Source organism: Sodiomyces alcalophilus (genome assembly GCF_042370955.1).
Source record: "Sodiomyces alcalophilus JCM 7366 unplaced genomic scaffold ACRALscaffold_2, whole genome shotgun sequence".
Classification (NCBI taxonomy): domain Eukaryota; kingdom Fungi; phylum Ascomycota; class Sordariomycetes; order Glomerellales; family Plectosphaerellaceae; genus Sodiomyces; species Sodiomyces alcalophilus.
The window spans coordinates 6,136,267-6,161,958 of record NW_027263533.1 but is presented as its reverse complement, the minus strand read 5'-3'; the positions used below and the strand labels follow the sequence as shown (position 1 = coordinate 6,161,958).

General features: G+C 41.3%; 2 protein-coding genes, 1 non-coding gene and 1 pseudogene across 4 annotated transcripts; 2 read left to right on the top strand and 2 right to left on the bottom strand.

Moving 5' to 3' along the window:
- Positions 1-1,923: 1,923 nt before the first annotated feature.
- ACRALDRAFT_2047240 (uncharacterized protein) lies at positions 1,924-10,812 on the top strand (the record flags this gene model as incomplete). Its single annotated transcript, XM_071021530.1, has 6 exons — positions 1,924-1,952; positions 8,807-8,864; positions 8,913-9,025; positions 9,082-9,507; positions 9,567-10,691; positions 10,728-10,812. The coding sequence occupies 6 exons, from the start codon at positions 1,924-1,926 to the stop codon at positions 10,810-10,812; spliced, it is 1,836 nt and encodes a 611-aa protein (XP_070878219.1).
- A 402-nt stretch (positions 10,813-11,214) lies between these two features.
- ACRALDRAFT_1055788 (uncharacterized protein) lies at positions 11,215-12,181 on the bottom strand (the record flags this gene model as incomplete). Its single annotated transcript, XM_071015863.1, has 2 exons — positions 11,215-11,980; positions 12,072-12,181. 2 exons carry the CDS (start codon positions 12,179-12,181, stop codon positions 11,215-11,217), a joined length of 876 nt encoding a protein of 291 aa, XP_070878218.1.
- Positions 12,182-17,592: 5,411 nt separating this feature from the next.
- ACRALDRAFT_t83 lies at positions 17,593-17,667 on the bottom strand. The gene has a single exon. It is a non-coding gene; the product is annotated as a tRNA-OTHER (tRNA).
- Positions 17,668-21,431: 3,764 nt separating this feature from the next.
- Positions 21,432-21,507, top strand: ACRALDRAFT_t94 (annotated as a pseudogene). The gene has a single exon. The product of its transcript is annotated as a tRNA-OTHER (tRNA).
- The last annotated feature ends 4,185 nt before the right edge of the window (positions 21,508-25,692 follow it).

Genomic DNA, 25,692 nt, shown 5'->3' with positions numbered 1-25,692 from the left:
AGATTAAGGTCGAGGGATCGGAATCGCTTCTAATCCGCCCCGTTATAAATATAGTTAAACGGCTAGTCGGAAGTTTCCCCGAAGATATAGCGGAAAGCCCTCCTCTAAAGTACGCTAAACCTTCTAAAGGAACGCCCGACTATACCCTAACGCCTAACGACTATACACTATTCTCCGACTAGGAGAGTCTTTAAGCCGATACTATAAGCCACTATAACGAATATATAAGCCTTATACCCTCCGATATTATATACTACCCTCGCGATAAGATAGAGGATATCGGACTCGGGAACGGTAAGAACCCGGAACGCTAATAGTACCGGATAGCCCCTCCGGGTAATAGCCCTCCCGGGCATAATCCTCCCGGTATAGGCCCTCCTCTAGGGAACACGCCGGATATTAACTACCCGGAACTATACTTATATATACGATAATCGGATTTACTCGCTATCCTCGGCCAGCGCGATACTCGGATATACCGATTTAAGGCCGATAACCTAGGCTACTTTAAGCCTCCCTTATACTTTATTACCGACTAGGATCTCGAAACTAAAGGAACTAAACTAATCTATATAGACGTCTTCCGCTTTATTAACGCGATAGACTAGTATACCGGCCTAAGCGCCTAGCACCGCGAGTCCCTTCCCCGCGGACTAGCCCGCTATCTATTAGGCGAGGTATCCGTATAGTTTATAAGCCTCGATAAGGGATGATATTCGTACCTTACCACGATAGCTACCGTTATAAAATAAAAGACCGCCCTATAGGAAAGGTTCCGATTACCTTAAAAGGAAGCCGAGTATAAGCTAAGACGCGAGCGATACACCCTAGACGATATAGTTACCCGCCGCGATATCCGTGTCTTCGTAGATAAGGTAATCCGATTAGCGAAGGCGGCTAATAAACCTAGAGGTAAGTATTTAGCTCTTATATAGGATCGCTTAAACGCTAACCTAGTAAATACTATTCCCCGTCCCGGACCGGAAACCACGGCGACCGACTTTATAAATAGCCTGGCTAGTATAATATCAGGATAGTACCGGAATTATACTAATAGAGGCTAAAAGGCACTTATTACCCGATAAACCCTGCCACGGATCGAATAAATATCGATATCGAACTAATCTTCTTAGGTATACTCGCCTTTTCCCCGGTACCCGGATTAACGCGGTAGCCCGGCTCTACGCCGCTTACCGTAGCCCGACTAACGTTTCCTAGCGCCGGATCGCTATCCGCTATTCCCGGAACGTCGCTTGCTAGGACTAGGACCAGGATAATTTCGCCGAAATAACCGCGCCCTACCTGCCCTAGGAACGCTAAACCGCTATATAAACAAACACGGATAATAGCTCTTAGCTAATAATACGTCTAATTAACTAGCGCGCGGAAACCGGAACTTTTACTAGGAACGATCCAGGGATCTAGTAAACACTGCTACCGATAATAAGGTCTCCGATAAAGGTAGTAATTAACTATACTAGGTCGCCGATAAACCAGGATTCGTACCTAAATACTATGATCTCTATTAGGTACGATAATAATATACTAAGTGTAGATAACTAATAAGATCTAATAATAAGGCCCTCCGCTATAAGAAGTCCTGTTCCTACCTATTCCTAATAGAGGAATAAGGCGGTTAGGACTCCCCGCTAATCGAAGGCGCCCCTTAGGAAGCGATAAACCTAGTAGCCGGCCTATACGGTTATATATACGTAAGGGTCTAAGTTCGTGTAACCCTAGATAGCGCTCCCTTCGAAGTTTATATTAATTTAGGTGCCTCGCGATACGTTATAAGCTAGCACCTCCTCCCCTACCTCCCCGATATAAAAGTCGATATATCTAAGAGATCTACGCTTCGCGGCGTGGGTACTTTGGATATTATCGGATAGGCTTTATTTACCCTGCTAGTACGAGGCATGGTGGATGACTAGCCCCGAGTCGGACGGCTACACGTAAAAGCTTAAGTGGTTCCTAAGCTAGAAGCCGGTCTGCTCCTCGGGCAGGAATTTAACTATCCGAATAAAGTCGATATCCTTAATTCGCGGGACGTTATCTAGATTAGGTCCTATAAAGGTCTTATCGTCCCGGCGCGTATCTTCGCTAAATATTCGCTAGTTAGGCGCTAATTAAAAGCCGCTAAGAAGGTCACTATTTTACCGTATTAATATAGATTCGTCCTATTTAAGGAATAGAACGTAATCTTAGACTTTATAGAATTCTAACCGGATATTAAGGGTTTATTAAACTATATCCTTAGCGAAGGGATATCCGTCCTAATCTATAACGCTAGTAACCGGCCGCTACTTATTTCCCGGGGTAGTAAGCTAGGGTATATAGATCCCTTCTACGCCGATAGATATTTTAATATAGAGTAAGATAAAGCCCGCGATATCCTAATAAAACGACTAAAGGCCGCTAAGAAGTCCCCGAGTCCGGAAGGATAAGGCGATATCTTTAGAGGGTATTTACTTATTAACGGGAAGCTCGGAATCGCTAAAAGCCTAGATACCCCGACTAAAGCGACTCTAAAAGGCGTAACTATCTATAACTATAGAGCCCGCTTTATATAACGCTTTACTAGGATTATCGGTAACTATCCTAAGGTTTAGACGGACTAAGGCGTTATCGATATAAATAAGAAGGACTATATACGCGTTCCCCTAATCGACGGGTAGTATACCTAAAGGATTAGCTAGAAGCTATACCCGCTTAGCTATAAGGACTAAGCCTTTCTAGACTAAACCCTGGATAGACTCTATGACCAGGACCGTATAGAATAAATATTAGTATTAACGCCCTTTAATACTCCGGTTTTTATTATATAATAAAAGGTAAAAGGTAAACGCAAAGGCCGTATAGTGGTTAACCTTTATACCCTAAATAAGGTTACTATCCTAGATATATACCCGATACCGCTCTAGGATAAGGTTATTAAGCGACTCCGAGGGAAGAAGTTTATCTCCGTTATTAACGCCCGGGCTTTCTTCTACTAGTTCCCGGTATATAAACCGCACCGCGAGCGGTTTACTATTATTTCCTAACAGGGATAGGAATAACTAAAGGTGTCCCTAATAGGCTTCTAAAATTCGCCCGTGTATATTTAACGCTATATAAATTAGCTCCTTCGCCCGTACTAGGACTTTATCTCCGCCTTTATCGATAATATCGTTATTATATTAGATACTAAGGACGACTATACTAAGCACCTAAATATAGTGCTCTCCCTGTTTAATAAAAAAAGGATTAGTATCTCTCCCGATAAGTCCTTTATTAGATATCCGTTAGTTTAACTATTAGGATTCGAGGTTAACGCCCTCGGGCTATTAAATACTAAAGAATATACCGAGGCTTTATAAAAGATTCGCCCTCCGACTTTTTTTTAGTCCTTAGAACGTTAGATCGGGATAATAGGGTAGCTCCGCTATCTTATTCCCCGATTCTTTTATCGAATCGCTCCCCTCTAATAACGGAAAATAACCCTTCTCGCCGAGGCTTATTAAATCGGGAAAGATAAGGGATAGGCCTGTAAGGCGTATACTAGACGTATAATATTCGAGGCTATTACTAAAGAGTTAGCTATATTCCACGATATTACCGGCGCTCTTACCTCGGATATTTCCTTATTCTATTATATCCCTACTAAGATCCTCTTTATCTAGCTAAACGCCTTTAAAAAGCACGGGTTCTCCGCTATACTCTTCTAGTTAGTCGATAAGACCGAATAGCTTATTAAAGGAACCTTTAAGAAGACCGATATTCGACTAGTGCTTTATATTAGTAAGGGGCTTAACGCCGCCGAAGAAAAGTACTAGCCTACGGAACTTAAGGTTACTTATCTAGTATAGGCTGTTCGTAAGACCCGCATTATTATTTAGTCTGCTTATCGTAACCCGATTATAGTCCTTATAGACCACGCCGCTATTATTAGTATTATAAAGTCGATAGTCCTATCTAGTACCGATAAGACTAGGCTAAATATAAAGCTTACCCTCTCCTCCGAGTTTCTTAGCTAATTCTAGTTAGATTATCGATATATCCCCGGTAAAACGAATATAATAGCCGACGCCTTATCTCGGCTACCTACTACCGATAGCCCCCCGGCTAAAGGCCTAGGCGAGTTAGACCGGATTTAGGAAGACTAGGCTATACACCACGTTAACAAAATCCAAATAAAGGACGATATATAATAAAGGATTATCGAAGGATATACTAACGATTTAAAGTAAGTACCTATCCTCGCCTAAGCCACTAACTATAACTTACTAGTTAAGATCCCTTTTAAGGTGGATAATAGTCTCCTATACTAGGTAGACTTAAATAGGAGAAAACGCCTTTATATCCCCTTCTCCCTATATAAGGAATTCCTCTAGGCCGCCTATAACGACCAGCACTATTTTAGAGCTAAACGAATATAGTACGATTTAGTTAGCCGCTTTATAATCCCGCGACTCCGTAAGGAGGTCGACTTATATATCGCTTAATATAAGATATATCGCACCCACTAAACGGATCGGCAGGCTCCCCTTAATAAGATATAGCCTATCCTAACGCCCCCTATCCCTTTCTATACTATCGCTATAGACTTTATTATCGGACTACCTAAAATACCCTCCGTAGGGATACCATAGTAGCGCGAAGGCTTCCCTTTATTCGATACCCTCCTAACCGTCACGGACAAGTTCTTAAAGGCCTCCCTGCTTATCCCTAGCCATAGCACCTATACCGCTAAGGACTAGGCGTCTATGCTCTTTTAAGCCCTCTAGATAGGTAATTAGGGTATCCCCCGCGCTATTATCTCGGATTATAACCCTAAGTTCTTATTAGACTTCTAGATAACTCTATAAAAGGTAGCCGGAACTAAGATAAAGTTCTTAACGGCCTAGTATCCCTAAACTAACGGTATTTCCGAGAGGAAGAACTAAACCGTTAAGATCGGGATACGTATATACCTAGCGGATAACCTAAACGCCCTATAGCCGAAGGTGATTATACCTCTATAGTTTAACCTAAATAACGCCTTTAATAAGACGCTCGGCTATATACTAAATAAGATACTATACGGCACTAAAATAAATAGTCTACTTAACCTAATCGGTAATATTAACCCTAAGTTCGTATATAAGATATTCTAGGAGGATATAAAACTTATTATCGTGATAGCTTAGATGCATATAAAGCGCTTATACGATAAGAAACGGCGTAATATTCGGTTCTAGCCCGGCGACCGTGTATATATCCGCCTTAGCCGCGGATACTCGCTCCTAGGTAAGGCTAGCCCTAAGCTTAGCGCTTAACGGATAGGCCCCTTTAAGGTCCTTAAGTAAGTATCGCCGCTAGCGTACCGATTAGATCTGCCTAAGACGCTTAATATATACCCCGTTATTAGTATTACTTAACTCTAAATAGTTAGGTTCGCGGAGACGCCTAAGACTAAAGGACCCGTTAACGTGTAAGACGGAGACTAAGAGTAATAGCGGGACCTATATAAGCATTATAGGATCGAAGCTATCCTGGATAAATAAATTACTTATAGGGGAAAAGGTAAGCCGCGTACCGAGTACCTTATTCGGTGGAAGGACTAGCCGGACTAATAGAATATCTGGATACTAGTAGACGCGATAGAAGCTCCGGATTTAGTAGAGGAATTCGGAGAATATTAAAGAGCTTTAGAGGTGCTTTGTTTAGTATTAAAGGGAGTAAAGGAAGTTAAAAGACCAGAGCCCGGCGAGCTTTAAAGAACTAAAGGGACCTATTTAGCCTCGCTACGGAGCTAGGCTAGAGCCAAAGAACCACCCCCCTTAATAACGAATACTCCTTTAGAAGGTATAACCGATATAAAAAGAATAACACTATCTAATCTCGAACTAGTAAGAATAGAAGCCCTACCGGCTATATAGCCCCGACGTATATATAAATTAGCCCGGCTAGCTCGAAAATAAAAAGAATTCTCTTAGCCGCCTATAGCTTCGCTATTTGCCTCTATCCTTTACCTATAGTTAAGCGATTATAATAGTCGTCTTAACTATAAGCTCGTTTAACGATTTTCTTATAATAATCAGTATTACCCTCTTTACGCCCCTATTCGGCTATTACCTATCGCTCCCCAGTTATAATTACACTATTCCCTATCTCCCTTACATATATCGGTCCCCCGCGCCCTACTAACCGAGCCTATTATAACTCTATACCCCCTAACGCTATATTTTATATCGTCGTATACCTAACCGATATTCATAGATCGAAGGATTAAGAACTCCGCGAGGAGTTTACCCGTTAGTTTAAAAACGGACAGGACGGGTCAGGATTAACCTTTAAGGGATACTTCCGAGCTATTAGTCTATTTAGAGATAAGAACGGAGTCGTATACTATCTCATAATAGCCGGCCCAGCCTTTAAGCAGTAGGTTATAGAACACGAGGCTATAGCGAAACGTTACCGTCGCTAGGCAGCTAAGAGAGGATACGATAATCCTTAGAATAGGCGGCTAGAATATACTATCTTCGTACTAGAGCTAATTACTAATAAGTGTATTAGTATCGGCAGAGTAAAGGATATCGCGGCGGAGTACCCCTAGCTATAGTTTCTACTAGATAATAACCCTACTATCGCGTATTAGCCTTAGTATAGATAATTATTTAAGTAGTACCTAGTAATAGCGCGCTATAATACACCCCGCGGCCCCGACGGCTAATTTCTGTATAGGTCGGCCCGCCGGGCCAGTAAAGTTATAGTAATAGAAATAGGCTCTCCTATACGAGTAACTAACACGCCGAGCTAATACTAAAGCCCGGTATTCCGCGACACGAATATTATAGCGGGTATACTCGCCAGGATAGATAAGGCTATTAGTATTAGCCTGGTACTCGCCGACGTAACAGAAAAGCTTAGTAATGGCGAGATCGAGCTTGTAGACTTTATCGTAGCCACTAAAGAACACTATAAGTATATTAACTAGCACGCGACCGCTATTAAAGCTTAGCTATAGGGACTAAAAGAGCGCCCGGCACCAGCTATCCGGTCGGTTATAGATATTCTTGCCTAGGCTAGTCTAAACCCATCCCTATTAGGGACGTAAGTCACTACGCCTAGCACCGTTAGGCTCGGAAAGCGGGCGCACGACGGCGTAGGATCCGGCCAGGCCGCTAAGCGGCTACTTTTCACTATATAAGGTAAAGATAAAATATAGGTATAGGCCGTAAAAAGCTTCGTAAAGCGTCTTAAAGATCCTAGCCTAATACTAGCACGTATAACGTTTACTATAAACGGGTAGACGCTAACTATCGTTACTTAGGGTCCGCACGGTATTATCGCACTTATCCCCGTCGCTAAGTTCGCTATAGACTTTATTAATGCCTATATTATCGGTAACGATATATAGAACGCCGCTAACCTACTATTCCTTATCGCTATATAGCGGTTAGAAAACCACGTCTAGGTTACTAAGCTAAAAGATAACGGCCGCTTAGACGAGTCGAAGCGTAACACTATAGCCGATCGATTAACTAATAACGCCTAGCTCGCGATAGACGCTATTTAATATATCGTAGTTATTAGCGATCACTATAAGGCTAACGGCCGTAAAGGACTGCTCTCCTTATACGACCTAGTCGGTATAGAGCTTAAAGACTATAAGGATAATATCTAGCTAGAGGACGCAGAAGTTATCCTAGAGATACCCTTAAAGGAATAGGGACTACCCGATACGGAGCCAGAGGCTCCCACGATTAAGATCCTATAAGAGGATAATACCGAAGGGGGTCGGCTTATTTACTTTAGGATCCTTTACCTTTTTATTTCTCCTTTCTTTTAGGTGTTATGGTTTTCCTTTATCTATATTAAGCCCCGGGTTAGCAAACATATAACGGAGGGGCGGGCGGCTAGGCGTAATTACTAGCGCTATATACGGAGCCTAACGGAGTTAGGAATATACGCTATAGGGCGCTATTCTGTACTATAGTTTTTTTATTATCTATTTGGCCCTAGCCGAAAATAGAGAATTATAACCACGTCTACTTTTTATTACTAGTATAATAATCGGCCACGCCGAGTCTAAGTTAGATATCGTAGACCTTAAGGGATAGCGAAGCCCGCGGGACGCAGGGCTTTATCTCTCCCGGGGCATATACTACGCACCACTATCCGGCACTATACCAGGACCCAAAACTATATAGTTCCAGATTAGTGCTAATACTATACGGGCATTAAACCCGTATAGTGCTGGATTAGTGCTAGCCTTATACTAGCACTAAATCAGTATAGCGCTAGACTAGTGCCAGCACTATCCTAGCACTATACCCAGTATAGCGCCTAGCCTTAGATAGTCCGAGGTTCCCCTATAGATATACACGACCGGAGCCTCGCCCTCCCCTTTAGATAATCCATCCTATTTACATATTATTTACCGCACCCTAAGGTTGCCTAATTCAAATCCTCTTATAGGTCCTATAGTACTGGCTAGCCAGAGATATATACGGTTAGTATATATTATTAGGATTATATAATATATAATAAGGTACCTAGTATAAGGATATTATATATTCTTAATACCTTAGGGTTAATAAATACAGAGGCAGAAATAGTAGTGATTTAGTGGCTTAAGATATCTGGTTTTAATTACAGAGATTAAGGCTTATCGTGAGGTACAGGTACGCAGTATATACGGCCAAGATCTTGCTTATACACGCGGTCGCGTAACCTTTTAAAAATGGATTGAGTGGACAACAAATAGTGAACCGGGGGCGTATAAATACCGGTACTCCTGCCCGGGTAGGTAAACAGGGGTTAGGGTGTACGTTGTATTAGTGAGTCCCTTAATCATCCACAATGTGTTTGTCGAAAAACGAGTCGCCGATAATGCACCAACAGTCACATGGTTCTCTGTAGTTAGAAGGCCAACCGTTGGTGATTCAAAGCGGAGGACAGCCAAAAACCAACACTCACCCCTTACTAAAAGTACGAGATATACAATGATAGATATCAGAGACGCAACACAAAACGTACTGTCGGTCATCAGCTTTAATGCTATGTGGGCGTGGTAACAAACCAGTTTAACCGGCCATATGGACGGACATCCTATTCCAGATCCTCTTTGCGACTCCTCGTCTTCAACTTTCCATTGCGATGCCTCTCGACTTATAACCATGCGAAATTCGCCTTGATACGCCTCCTTTTAGTTCGCCTTGTCCTGTTCGAATTTCAGCTGGGGCCCCTGTTTGAATTTGAGACGCCCTGTCTGGACCATCACCGGCTCTCATTCCTTCATCCTCCACTCCACCGGCCATCTCGAGGCCATCATCAAAATCTCACATCTGCCAGTGGCTTCAGAATCTCGGAGGTCGACTCTTCCAAGTATCTATCTGCTCTCCCGTGCCGCTTTTATAGTCCATTCCCACAAAAGAAGGTTACCCATACCAAAATGGCGGACGACGGCCATTGGGGCGGGACCGAAAATACAATACATGATCCCGAGGAGAAGAAGGTCATCTGTTGCGCTTTGGATTCTTATCTGTAAGTCCCCGCGCCCCTCTTTTCTTCCCCCCGTTTCTCCCGGGACTAACGCCACGAAGCCAATATGCCAAGGTAGCCCACTTCAACGTGACACATTTACGGAGGCAGAGCTTTTACGCACTACCCCAGTCACAATGGCAGATGCTCGCGAAGCCGCCATTCAATTTCTTGGAGACCTTGGATAAGACAGACGATGCCATAGACGCCAATGCCGAGCTGGCCCGTGCCATTGCCCGCAACGGCCTCCGGTCCTTCCACATGACTGGCCCCGAAGGGTCGGCTGGCGACGACTCGGAGCCCGTCATGCCCCGCGAATGGGCAGGCGTGGCCAAACACACCGACATTGACAAAGCCCGCAGCACCATTCGCCAGTTTTACCGCGACTGGGCGGCCGAGGGCGCCACCGAACGCGCCGCCAGTTTTGGGCCCGTCTTCCACGCCGCCGAGAAGCAGAGGCAGTGGTGCCGCCGCTCCGGTCAACCCGACCGCCGACTCAAAGTGCTCGTCCCTGGTGCTGGGCTGGGTCGCCTCGTTTTCGAGCTGTGCCGCATGGGCTTCGACACCGAGGGCAACGAAATCTCCTACCACCAGCTCCTCGCCTCCGCCTATGTCCTCAATTGCACTCAGCATGCCGGCCAGCACACCATCTATCCCTGGATACACACCTTCTCCAACCACCTCACCAGGCAGAATCATCTCCGTGGCTACAAGGTGCCCGACGTCCACCCCGCGACTGAGCTCGCCCGCACGCCCGACGCCGGCGACATGTCCATGTGCGCAGCCGACTTCCTCTGCCTCTACAGCGACGCGAACCACCAGGAGATGTACGACATCGTCGCCACCGTCTTTTTCCTCGACACGGCACCGAACCTTATCCGCTACCTCGAGACTATCTTACACTGCCTGAAGCCCGGTGGCATCCTCGTAAACATCGGGCCACTGCTGTGGCATTTCGAGAACCACGCCCCGGGTAACCATGGCCGAGACGACGACGGTGACGGGGAACACGATTACAACAACTCGTCGGGAATCGCGGATCCGGGAAGCTTTGAACTCGCCGACGACGAGGTCATGGCCCTCGTCGAGAAACTGGGGTTTGTGGTGGAATCGAGGGAGACTGGTGTTGAAGCGCCCTACATCCAGGACGCGGATTCCATCTTGCGAACCGTCTACAGGGCCAGCACGTGGGTTGCTCGCAAGCCGGCAAATTGACGAGACAGCGGCCCGGCCGTTTCTCTGCTATTGCCACAATTATTCGCCTGTTCGAATTATATTCGCATCTCGACATGCATTATAAACGCTTGATGGTGACAAGTGTCTAGAACAAATTCGGGTCTTTTTTTTTTTTTTTTTTCCCTCAAAAGAAGAAGGGAAGTCCAGAAGGGGGTGGAAGAATCGATAGATGAGCGTATTATACAATATTACATCTCAGGCGACAAGGCAAGGAGGGAGACCTTATACGGCACGTATTTGAGGTGGTACTCCGCCACATCTTCGACCTTGAGCTGTACATATATGATATTGAAGCCGCAAGGGCACCTAGGTGGCATGTCCCAAAATGCAGAGTTCATTCGTCGACATGTGGTCGGGCCAGCATTGTGGTAATAACCGCGGTGGTGGCTGTTGCTGCTGCTGATTGTCGCCAGCTAGACTGCAATGCTCATTTTAGCGCAACCTCCTCGGGTCGGAACAGACCGGGTGAGCACACTACAGCTTCGACGATATATTCAACTCGCCGCGCTGCCACTGGGCGCCCCCATCAATGGCGATAACCTCCCCGTTGACGTGGGACCCGGCGCGGCTGGCCAGGTACACCACGGCGCCAGCGATGTCTTCTGGCTGGCCAAGACGGCCAAGAGGGTTCCCCTTGCCCACATTGTCGGCGCCGCCGGCCATGCCCAGCAGGCCGTTGGACATTCTGCTGGGGAAGAAGCCGGGCGCGATGGAATTGACAGTGATGCCACGGCCCGCGAGCTCAAGTGCCAGGTTGCGCCCTAGATGAATGACCGCCGCTTTACTGGCACTGTACCCGTACGTGCCCTGTCGCCCAAGCGTCCCCATGCCCAGCCCTGCCACCGACCCCGTGATGATGACGCGTGCCGGGTCGCCTGTGCCGCCGCCTCCCCTGGCGGCCGAGGCCTCCAGAAGCGGGGTGAAGAGGCGAATGGTGTTGAAGACGGCCTTGACGTTGAGGTCTATGACTTTCGAGAAGGCGGAATCGGGGTGCGTGTCGAAGGCTTCGCCCCACGTGGCACCGGCATTGGCGAAGAGAATATCCACACGGTCCGTGTGCTTCTTCACTTGTGCCAGGAGGGACTCCACGCCCGCGAGTGTGGAAGAGTCAGCCGGGGCGGGTATGGCGACGGCGCCCGGGACGCGATTCGGGAGGGCGTTGAGCGCCTTGCATGCCTCCTCACAGGCAACTGCCTTGCGCGAGGAGATGAAGACCTTGGAAGCACCGGCTTGTAGGAAGCTAGATCCGGGGACCGTCCCAGGTCTCTTTCAGTAATTGGGTCCACGTGTGAATTTCACATTGCAGACGGACAAGAATACATGGGACTTACGCCGATGCCGCGTGCAGACCAAGGCCTCGGGAACCACCAGTGACGACAGCGACCTTTCCCTTCAAAGAGAAGAGGGACGGGAAGTCTTTCAATTCAGCATCAGCGGTCATGGTTGAATTCTAAGTCGAGGACTTGAGAATGGCGATGGAGGGCTGTATTCGACGGTAGGAAAGTGCCAGGACAAAGAACACCTCGCCTTCGATACAGACTATGTCGAAGCAGAAGGAGAAGGGCCGCAAGGGCGGAGATATATAAGACTAGGATAACTCTAGTAAAGAACTTTACGAAGTACGCTGTCTTGGGGTGGGAAGGATCCAGGGCGTCGCGGGACTTACAACGTAGGTACCTGGAGGTACCTAGGTACTTTATACATGTCAGAACATCGTGTTCACATGTCAGACGAGGAAGTCAGTCAAGTTACCTAGTCGTTAATACACCTCCGCCGAGGTTTTAAAGGTTAGTTTATGACTTCGCCCCACATCTCAACCTCTTATTGGATTATACCGCCGATCGGTATCTTCCTATTTAAATTTGTATAGAGAGGTATATATGATTGTAACGATATAAGTGACGTTAAGATATAGCACAGGATAATAATTAAAGCTATTACTATGGTTCTGGGTAAAGAGCTGGACTAAGGGTCTTTAATAGATAGGAAGGAGTACCGGTATTTGTACGCCCCCTGTTCCGTATTTGCTATCCACTGAACACTAAATAAGAAGGTAACGCGAGCGCGTGTATAAGTAAGATCTTAGCTATAAATGTTATGTATATGTATATATTGGAGTAGATAATTAGGATTACGTGATATATAATAAGGTCACGTGACTCGGGTATTAGGATTCTATAATATATAATAAGGTTATATAACTAGGGTAATTATAATTATATAATATATAATAAGGTTATATAACTAGAGTATTAGGATTATATAATATATAGTAAGGTACCGTACCTAGTATAAGGATATTATATATTCTAAAGACCTTAAGGTTAATAAGTATATAGGCAGAAACAGCAGTGATTTAGTCGCTTAAGATATATAGTCTTAGTTATAGAGATTAAAGCTTATCGTAAGGTATAGATACGCAGCATATACGGCCAAGATCTTACTTATACACGCGGTCGCGTAACCTTCTAAAAATGGATTAAGTGGACAGCAAATACCGAACAGGGGGCGTATAAATACCGGTACTCGATAGAAAGGGAAGAGCGTCGAGTAGCTATTAAAGCTGCTTAGGACGCACTTAACACGGACTTTTTAAAGGCTCTAGTTTATATAATATCTTATTATTTATAGCAGGTTATTAGAATAGATAGGGAAGATTATATAGATAGGTATAAGACTAATAATAGTATTAAGCGGAGGAATAAAGATTTTAGCTTAAGTATATATACTTAGAATTACTAGTATATTATATATAAAAGTAAGTATCTATACCTATAGGTCGACTTATAGACCCTGGCTAGTTATATTTATTTATATTCGAGCTAATCTTTAAAACCCCGGCAGAGGTATATATTATAGATAAATACCGGTATCCCGGAGAACGCTGCCTGGTATCTGGCATAGGCCTTATACTTTGGGATAGGTTACTAAGGGCTATTTTGTATACGAAATTAAACTCTGGGTATAAGGTCCCGGTATATCGTAGGGTCGCGGATATAGAAGGGATAAACTATTACCTATACTACTAACCTTAGATATTTTGACTTTAAGTTTTATAGCTATTCTGACTATTTTTTCTATCTATCTCTGGCTATAACATTCTATTATATCGTTCCCTTATCCGAAGCCGACCTTACGCTTAACGTCTATAGCCTATAACGACTTAATCGAGTCCGTTAAGGCGTATTACAATAACCTTAGGTTTAGTATAGTACGTAAATAGACCCTAAAATAAGCTAATAGTGATATTTATTATATTATTCTCTATTACCCCCATAGCGGCGATTAGCGGTTATCGATAATTATATTTAGAAACAGTAAAATAACTTAAATTAGATACCGGTAGCTTACCGAGGTAAGGCTACTTAGAGATAAGTAGCACTTTATTATAAATAAAGAGAGTAACTGCTATAATCACCCGCCTTTGCCCTCTAAAGGTATCGCAGCTCTAGTAACTACTCGGATAGACTCTTAAAAAGTAGTTAGGATATCGCGAATTAAGGATATAGTTCTTTACCTATCCGGGACAGGAAACCTAATAGCCTTCGAAATTACTAGGTAAATATAGTATAAGAGCGAAGCCGACTTATATACCAAACTCTAGATTAGCGATCGGGACGTCCGTAACTATTACCGATAATTAAAGGAGGAGAGGTATAGATACCTTTCTATAATATAGTTCTTTTTTAAAAGGCTATAGGTAAAGAACTCAGGCCCCTATTATCTATGGTATTATATTAATAAGGAGCCTCTAGTATAGTAGTCGTATACCTAGTACACGGTTAAGGTAACCGGGTCGGTTCGAATCTAGCTAGAGGCGCATATAAAAGAGGAACCCCTTTTCCTTTTTACGCTACTCGGATCCTATTCTGGGGGCCCTTATCTGCCTTAGTACGTATAATAAGGGTTAAATAGGGGGCCCGTTAGACCCACTTTCTGCCCGGCTTCGCTAATCGTTAATAGGTGTTACGGGGGAGTTAGTCGCCTTACCGTGGAAATAAGAAGATAGTACTGCGCTGTCCCTAAGCGCGTAAGTAAAAATACGCGGCGTCCCTTCTATAATACGGAGGTAGCCTCTTACGCTATTATATAAGCGTTCTGCGTAGGCACGTAGCCTGAGTTAGCTCTATCTATAGCTATAGAAAGAGTAAGGGAAGCTTAGGATCTTTAAACCCTAGGGAGCGTATATATATAAGTCGCCCGAAAGTGGGCCTATAGGGGTTAGCCCCAGGGGACATAGAAGGCGTATAAAAACAAATAGAGATAATTATGCGCGCGCCATTAATCGAGTATATAGGCGGCTTTAAAGCAGTTATAGGCAAAAGAACGTTATAGACTTCCTAGTATAAAAGCCCACGAGTTTCGTACTAGTAACGAGTTAGTAACGGGGCCACCACGGTACCCGTAGGAGACAGTAATCCTAAGAAAAGAGGAGAGTATAGGGGTTTTTATCTAAGTCTTATACTAGTTCCCTAAGTCTTATACTACGGTTTTCTCCCTTATAGGCATTAGAGAAGGACCGTATAGTCAGAATTCTGACTCCTAGCTACTTAGGTAGGATAAGGATAGCGGAGTAAGAATAATAAATAAATACATAAATAAATATTAATAAGGAGATAGGGTGGATAAAGATAATATTCTAGACATATAAAATCTATATCCAATAATACTAATATAATCTAGAGTTACTAATAATAGATTATACTTATTCTATTAGTATAAAGTATTAGGAGCTCTAGGATTATCAGTAGAAGACTAACCTTAATTTCGCTTTATAGATAAACAGGTTTAGTATACCGCTATTTAAGGTTACTAGTATAGCGGCAGACTATAGCTCCCATAACTACTATTGTACCCTAGTTTTAAGAGAAAACCATAACGCGTATAAATAGCGTTATAAGTGGATTAGGGACATAACCTTAGTAGAGCGTATCTAACTTCCCTCTATAGTTATAATAGACTTTGAAACGGCGCTAAGAATGCACTAAATAATGCTTTCCTAGCTCTTTCATAATAACTTTATATTTAGTATATTATAAAGAACGTTATTTTAGCCGCTAGAAAGAAGTGGCATAGGCTACTTAAAAGGAGTAGCCTGATCGGCTTTATAGGTAAGTTCGTGATATTTATTTTACTAGTTAATCCTTTAATATTCTTGATATTATCTCGCGGATGATAATTAGCTATAGTTTTCGAAGTCTTTCCTATTATAGTTAGCGTGTAAAAAGTTATTACAGACTTTTCAGTAATAACTAATCAGGAATAGCGCCCGCCGATAATATATACGAAGCTCTTACTAATAAAGAAGACGACGTTAACGTAATCGTATCTCGATATACTTATCTAGATACTAATACCGGCGATACACTCTTCGATATTTAGACCACGGATATCACGGATACTTAAATATGGTAAAATATGTATACTTCAGTACCGGATTAGTCTGATAATAAAACCCCTAATTGCTTAATAATGTCCTGGCGGTCCTGTGTATGCGCTATAATCGAGGAGCTATTTAAACAGAAATAGAGTTCTATAAAAAGGACGTTTAATAGCCACTAGCCTAGTAAGTCTTAACTGCTATCCTTTCCATTACTTTACTAATTATTATTCGTAGCTCTTATTAGCTATCTTAGGAGGACCTACCTCCCTTAGCGAGCGTGGTTTTATAACTACGACGTTTAATATCTCTGTAACTACAGAGTCTAAGCTAAGTGCCAATATTTATAGCCGCCCTATCTGGTATTTACAGCTCTATCTATCCTATTCCGGAAGGTTACGCGAGCCCGAGCAGTAGTCTGTATACGCCACTATCTTGGCTGCCGATGTCGCGTACCGGTACGTGGTATATATTAGGATAAGACTTTCTTACCTAATCTTATCTCTGATATCTTTAACTATAAATTCACTACTTATAATAACCTTCTGTATATAAACCTCCACGCGATACGAATATATACCGTCTACGTAGAGGTAGAAAAGAGTAGTGGAAAACAATAATAGAAAAGAGTAGTAGGAAAAAGGGCGGAAAATTCTTCTAGGAAGGCCACGTAATTAGTCACCTAATTAGTCACGTAACTAATTACGTGACTAATTATTTATTTATTTATTTATTACTTCTTACTCCGCTATCCTATATAGACTAGGAGCTAGAATTCTGACTATATAGTCCTTCTCCGATACCTATAGGGGGGAAAACCATAGCATAAGACTTATGGAACTAGTATAAGACTTAGATAAAAAACCCTATACTCCTCTCTTTTAAGAATTAGTGCCTTATACGGGTGCGATAGGGGCCCCGGTACTAACTTATCTACTAATACGAAACTCGCGCCTTTTATACTAGGAAGCCTATAACGTTTTGCCTATAGCGGCTTTAAAGCCGACTATATACTCGATTAACAGCGCGCGCGTGATTATCCTCTTTTTGTTTTTATACCCTGTATACCCTAGGGCTAGTCCCTACGGGCCCACTACTGGCTAGTATATACGCTTCCTAGGGTTTAAAGCTCCTAGGCTTCCTTACTCTTTTTATAGCTATAGGTAGGGCTAATATAGGCTACGTGCCTTCGTTAAACGCTTACGTAATAGCGTAAGAGGCTGCCTCTATATCGTGGAAAAGACGCTGCGTATTTTACTTACACGCTTAGGGATAGCGCGGTATCGTCTTCTTATTTCTGTGGTAAGGCGATTATATCCCCCGTAGCACCTATTATCGACTAGCATAGCCGGGCGAAAGGTGGGTTTAACGGGCCCCCTATTTAACCTTTATCTATATACTAAGGTAGATAAGGGCCCCTAAGAATAGGTTCCGAGTAGCGTAAAAAAGAAAAGGGGTTCCTTTTTTATATACGCCTCTAGCCGGATTTGAACCGACCCAGTTACCTCGACTATATACCAGGTATACCACTACTATACTATAAAGGCATATAACTAATTATATAACTAATTACGTGACTAATTATATAACTAATTATATAACTAATTATATAACTGATTATATAACTAGTCATATAACTAATTACGTAACTCAGTACGTAACTAAGTACGTAACTATTTATGTAACTAATTACGTGTCTAATTATGTGACTAATTATATAACTAATTATATAACTAATTATATAGCTAGTTACGTAGCTTTCCTAGAAAGGTTTTCCGCTCTTTTTCCTACTACTCTTTTCTATTACTCTTCTACCCTCTTTTAGCCCTCGGATAGGTAAAGGATATTGGGTATTTTAAGATACTTAAGGATAATAAAAATAATCGAAAAATAGTAGTAATTTTATAGTATAGAGCATCAGAGAAAGTCATAGTGATTAGCGGCAGTCTTAATACTATGAAAGTTTTATCGCGATACAGGTACGTACCGGTATACGATATCTGCAGCTAAGATACTAACGTATATAGACTACCGCGCGGGCTTACGTAACCTTCTAGAATAGGATAGAGAGGGCTGCAAATACCAGATAGGGCGGCTGCAAATAGTGGTACCCGTCTAAGCTACTAGCTGAATAGAGTCCGCTCACGCTAAGCTTAAAATAAGCCTCTATAACCGCCTTATTAATCTTAATTAGCTTTTCAATAGATATAGCAGATAGTAGAGCGGAAGCAGGAGCGGCTAAATATTAGTCTTATCATAGGGAGTATCTTTTATATGAGAAAGTATAGGAATAAGCCCGTTATTACTAATTTAGTATTCAAGATTACGTCTAAAGCTCTTAATCCTATTTAGTAGTAGTATCTGTCCGTAAAGGAGGTAATAATAAAAACCTTAACTCTGCCCCTCCATACTAAGAGCTTTAACACGTAGTTTAGTCTACCCTACCGCTATATAATATATAGCTGCGTAATTAAAATAAGAGGCCCTTTAGAGTGTACTAATTTTAATTCTTACTAGTAGATTAATTAGAACTATATAAGTTCTCTTTTCCTCTATTTATTCTCACAATCTGATGGTTTTACTATCTATTCTAGCCCGAGATCTAAAAACTATATACTGGATGCTCTGCCTATCTAATTAACCTGGAACCGTCTATTACCGTTACCCACTATAGCCAGCGTTACCTCTTTATAATAAACCCGCGCTTCCTCTTTGTAATAAGCCCGTGCTGCCTCTTTATAATAAGCCGGCATTACTACTTTATAACAAGCCGGCGTTACTACTTTATAACGAGCCGGCGTTACTACTTTATCATAAGCCAGGGCTCGTAACCCTAGGGCTTGAAGTAGAGTACTGGTATTTATACGCCCCCTGATCAGTATTTACTATCTACTTAATCCTAAATAAGAAGGTAACGCGAGCGTATATATAATTAAGTAAGATCTTAGCTATACATCTTATATACCTATACACATTAGAGTAGATAATCAAGATTATATAACGTGACTAGGGTATTAGAATTACATAATATGTGATAAGGTCACGTGACTAGGGTAATCCACGATTATATAATATATAATAAGGTTACGTAACTAGGGCAATTACGATTACTTAATATATAATAAGGTTATATAACTAGGGTAATCACGATTACATAATATATAATAAGGTTATATAACTAGGGCAATCACGATTACGTAATATATAGTAAGGTACTTAGTGTAAGGGCATTATATGTTTTGAAGACCTTAGGGTTAATGAATACATAGGCAGAAACAGCAGTGATTTAGTGGCTTAAGACATATAGTCTTGGTTACAGAGATTAAGGCTTATCGTGAGGTACAGGTACGCAGTATATACGGCCAAGATCTTACTTATATACGCGGTCGCGTAACCTTCTAAAACTAGATTAAGTGGATAGCAAATACCGAATAGGGGCGTATAAATACCGGTACTTCTTAAAATAAGAGGATATTATTATAGTATAAGCGGGATAAACTAAGGCCGCTAGTATATAAGCGGAACCTAATTATATAAAAGGAGGCTCTTATAATTACTATTAAGACGTTAAGGATAATTATAACTACCTTTAGAGCCGAGTTATAGCGTAGTAGGTACTTATAAATATCTTTTAAGTATCCTTCTAACTAAATATAGTAGTTAAATACCTACTATATACCTCCTAGGATATAATAGCAGGTATATAGGCCGCCTCTGCCCCCAATCTTTAAGCCACCGCCCTTAAACTAGTAGGCGCTAGGCAGTAAGCGTTAGATCTAACCGTCGTAACTGGAGACCAGTTAATAGCTATAGACTTAATAACTTTACCTTCCAGGATATAAAAATAAAGGATAGCTATACTAGTCGGGGCAATAGCTTTAGATATCTCTTATAATATATATATATATATTTCGATTATTTTTAAATACTCTTACTCACTTAGTATAATAGTTTATCCCTTCTATTTTCGCGACTCTACGATATACCGGGACCTTATACCTAGAGTCTAATTTCGTATATAAAAATACCCCTTAATAACCTATCCTAGAAGGGTAAGGCCTATACCAGATACTAGGCAGGGTTCTCTGGGATTCTAGCACTTATTATAGATAGTATTTATAAGAAAGAAAATTGTTATTCGATAGAATATTATAGATTATATACTATATTAATTAAGAATTAATATTCTGTCTATACTTAAAGGTATATTATGAAGGTTTTAGTATTAAAGATACTAAAATATAGTATATACTATGTTTTAACTATGGTCTATAATATGTAATAGTATATAAGTAAAAGATAAATATAAATCCAATATCTGGGTTTACTTTATTATTTCACTACTAAATGCCGGTATAAGTCTACTAGCTAATCACTATACTATACGAAGCTTAAGTACCGGTATTTATACGCCCCCTATTCGGTATTACTATCTACTTAATCTATTATTAGAAGGTTACGCGATCGCGTGCATAAACAAGATCTTGGCCGTATATACTGCGTACCTGTACCTGGTGATAAGTCTTAATCTCTGTAACTAAGACGATATATCTTAAGCCACTAAATCACTACTGTTTCTGCCTATATATTTATTTACTCTAAGACCTTAAGAATATATAATATCCTTATACTAGGTACCTTATTATATATTATATAATCTTAATTATCCACTCTAACGTATATAGGTATATAACATTTATAACTAAGATCTTACTTATATACGCGCTCGCGTTACCTTCTTACTTAGGGTTGAGTAGACAGTAAACACCGAATAGGGGATATATAAATACCGGTACTCACGAAGGTTAAGGGCATAAGGTTTATTATGCCCGAAAGTACTCTAGAACCAACCTATTTCCTATTTAGGAATAGATACTTTTTAGTATATCTTTTTATAACTCGTTACGTTTATATTTCCCTTTTTTTAACTATGTTATAATATCTATAGGACACTAATATTATATAAAGTATAACTTATATTTATTATACACTATAAAAAGTATAAGTCTATAATATTAAATATATAGGTAAAAGAGGGGGAAAAGCACTAAAATATATCTATTAGAAATACCGCTATATTCGGAGCAGTGCATAACGTGGCTCTACTAATATAACCTATTAGGCTTATCGGGCTTTTCGGGGACCTTAGGCATAAATGCCTAATATACCCCAGTAGAGCCATAGGACTAATTCTAACGGTTCTAATCGAATAAGACCTTGAAAATAATATAAAGATCTAGGATCTTTAAGCCTAGATATTAATTTCAAGGTCTACGACCTATTAAATAGCTTATATCTTATTATAATCCTAGCCCCTATAGCGCACTGGTAGTGCCCTAGTATATAACTATGAGGCGGTTAGGTCGGTTCGAATCCGGCTAGGGGCGCGCGTAATTTGTTTTATATTACCTGGCCCTGTTCGTGGGTAGCCCTTATCTACCTTAGTATATATAATAAGGGTTAAATGGGGGGGCCAATAGCCCCACTACGCGGCTTATAGCTAGTCGATAATAGGCGCTGGTAGCTCTGCCGCTAAGGCCGACACGCCTATATCGCTAACTAGGGCAGGTAGGCCCTACTATAAATAGGGCCATAGTGGATTAGTTGCCTGTTACGCACACAGAGACGGTACCACGCTCCGGAGCGCGTAAAAATATCCCGGCGGGACCTACACAAAACGTGGGAGCTTTGAACTATACGTTATATTACGTATAAGGCCGTCTACAGACAACATAAAAAGCTTAAACATAGGTCCAGAATATATTAAATCATAAAGATAGGGTTACTGGCCTAGGATAGAATTAAATTAATTACTAAGGGTCTATCTTAGTAATTACTAAATAAGAGAATAACAGGGACGGAGATAAAGGAGTGTGTGGCGCTTATATTGGTGGCTTTATAATACGTATAGTATTAATACAGCGGCCGTATAGCGCCTTCGCGGCGGCCATGCACGTGGAACGAATTTCATTACTATAAGAGGGAAGGTGTTTTTATCCGAAGAGGGTTTCCCCCCTTCTAAATCTAAGAGGGATTATTGCCTAGGAAGGCTAGCCTAGTATTAGCTACGTGACAAACAGAGTAAGAATAAATAAATGAAAAAAAAAGAAATTATAATCCTTAGATAATATAATTATTATTATATAATTATAGTTAATCTGACGATCCCGTTAAGGCGATAGTAATTAATTCGCCTCTTTAATTAACAGGAGGGCTCTTATCTATCTTAAGTATCTTAACGAATATAATATACTTTTATAGCGGCAGAGCCTTTATTATCCTATTACTAACTATCTTATTTATTTATTTACTTATTATTCTTACACCGCTATCCTTATCCTACCTAAGTAGCTAGGAGTCAGAATTCTGACTATACTGTCCTTCTCCAATACCCATAAGGGGGGAAACCGTAGTATAAAACTTAGGGAACTAGTATATAACTTAGATAAAAACCCCTATACTCTCCTCCTTTAGAATTACTGCCTTATACGGGTACTATAGCGGCTCCGTTACTGACTCGCTACTAGTACGAATCTCGTGGCTTCGATACTAGGAAGCCTATGACGTTATTTTGCCCGTAGCGGCTTTACAGCCCACTATATACTCGAATTTAACGGCGCGCGCGTGGTTATCTCGGTTAGTTGTATACGTCTTCTATATGCCCTAGGGCTAACCCCTATAGGGCCACTATAGGCGACTTATATATACGCTTCCTAGGGTTTAAAGCTCCTAAGCTTCTCTTACTCTTTTAATAACTATAGGTAAAGCTAACGCAGGCTATATACCTATGCAGAACGCTTATATAACAGCGTAAGAGGCTACCTCTGTATCGTGGAAGAGACGCCGCGTATTTTGCTTACGCGCTCAGGGATAGCGCGATGCCGTCTTCTTATTTCCACGGTAAGGCGACTAACTCCCCCATAGTACCTATTATCGACTAGCGAAGCCGGGCGGAAGGTGGGTCTAACGGGCCCCCTATTCAACCCTTATTATACGTGCCAAAGCAGATAAGGGCCTCCTAGAATAGGATTCGAGTAGCGTAAAAAAAGGAAAAGGGTTCCCTCTTTGTGCCTATACCTCTAGCCGGATTTAAAGCGACCCGGTTACCTTAACTATATACCAGGTATACCACCACTATACTATAAAGGCAACTATCTTATTAGTAGTAATCTAATTAATCTTAATTATGCCTTATTAAACGATTTACCAGGTCTATAGGGCCTGGATATTAAGATACTTTAATTTCGACGTTACTTATAAGTAAGAGCTTTCTAGTAGCTAACGGGTCTAGTTATTATCGTAGTAGATAGTGATAGGGTTATCTTTAAAGGCCAATATTAGGTTCTTTATTAACCATAGTATCGTAATATACTACTAGATATAGATACTTAGAGCTATAAGCTCTGCCTTAGTGCTTAATATATTAATACCTGTTATAGAGGGGTGGATCGGAGACCCAGTACTACGTCATTGGGACGTCACGTGACGTTAGAAGACGTGTGCTTTTTTATTTGTCTTGTATATTATATATACGTGGCGATACTACCTAGATATAGAGGATGCTTATTATCCTCTATAATTATTATCCTTTTAACCCTAAGTTTTGCCACGTTTATTATATTCACTTTATTTAAGCCACGTTACCCTGATTAGAGCAGCGCGCACCTCTAGGAACCTCTTTTAAAGGTCTCCTTATTATATATGTTGTTTTAGTTATATACACTACGTAGTCTTAAGCACTTCTGTTATCGGAGGCTTATCCGAGATTATACTACCTAAGCCGTTCTATATAGTAACGGCTTCGCCTTTCTTTAATTAGTGCTTGGAGGCGGATCTATTCGGTGCCTAGGAAGTCCTAATCGTCTAATTAGGGTAACCGAAAGCATTTAAGGGGAGTTCCGGCCTACCTAAACGAACTGCACGTTAATTACGGAAGTAGAAAGGGAAGTATACGGCTAAGGGGCCGAGATTAAAAATAATGTATTAATATTTAAAATTAGTATAGAGATTACGATAATAGCCTAGGAAACCTGCCCCCCTATATAGCCTTAATAAAACCTAATAACCAGAAAACAGGGATAGATCCTCCTTACTAAAAATAAGATAAGAGCTATAGACGGAGAGATAGGCCCCTACCGCCGATAAGGTAAAGGTGGATAGAAAAGCGAAAAATAGTAAAGAAAAAGATATAATAAATAGAATAAAGAATAGATTAACTATAAGATAGATTCCGGATATAGTATAGATATAGATATAGAGGGCGCGCTCCTTTACCGGAATAGGAAAAGCTACGGATATAGACTATTAGGGGCCGTAGAGCCTAGATATAAAAGAATCCTTTACTATAACCCTCTAAGTAGGAAATAATAAAGGCGTAGGGTTAATCTTATTATAATCAGGGTAATAAAGTCCTATACGAATAGCGGTAAGTCCTTAGCCCCGAGAATTTTAAGAAAATCTAGTTATATAAGGCCTTAACGGTTAGAAAAACCTATTAAGGAGCCTCGAGATACCGCGCCCTTATAAACCCGGCGGTTAGGTAAACCTATTAATAGATCCCGGATATAACTTAAGCTAATCTCCTATAACGGCTAGCGATACTTTATCCTATTTCTTATAGGTATCTCTATTAGTCTAATTATAGTAGGTCCCCCCCTAAGCCTTAGCGGAGAATACTTATATTATAGGGTACGGTTAGTCCGACTAGGGCACTTAGTTATTCCGACTAGAGCAGTACTGACAACACTTAACGCCAGCCGCCACGCCTTCTTTTTGTACCTAGATACTTATAGACACGTATTAAGCGTATCGTCGTTACGATTAATTGAGTGTATCGTCGTTACGATTAATTGAGTGTATCGTTAGTATCGTCGGTATCGTCGGTATCGTCGGTATTATCGGTATCGTCTCTACGATTAATTAATTGCATCGTCGGGACTGTCGCTACGATCGATTAAGCGTATCGTCGTTATAATTAAATTAATTAAGTGTATTATCGGGACCGTCGCTACGATTAATTAAGCGTATCGTCGTGACGATTAAATTAATTAAGTGTATTATCGGTATCGTCTCTATAATCGATTAAGCGTATCGTCGTTATAATTAAATTAATTAAGTGTATCGTCGGGACCGTTACTACGATCGATTAAGCGTATCGTCGTTACGATTAAATTAATTAAGTATATCGTCGGTATCGCCTCTACGATTAATTAAGTATATTATCGTTACGATTAATTAAGCGGATATCTTATAGTACCTATATAATATGAAAGTACCTGGGTATAAGCGGAACACGCGGGCGGGTATTACCGGCTGTTAATATAGGACCCTAGTCGGAATAACTAAGTGCCCTAGTCGGACTAACCATACCTATATTATATTCTTTAGAGCCCCTAAGAAAAGGGCTCCTCCTACCCCCTATCGCGAAGTAGAATTATCCTTAAACTTATAGACTTAATACATAACTACTTTTTATTTTTTAACCCTTTCTTTCTTAATGACTCTAATTCCCCTAATCTACCTAAACCAGTTACTATAATAGATTAACCCCCTCCTTTTAATAATATAACGGC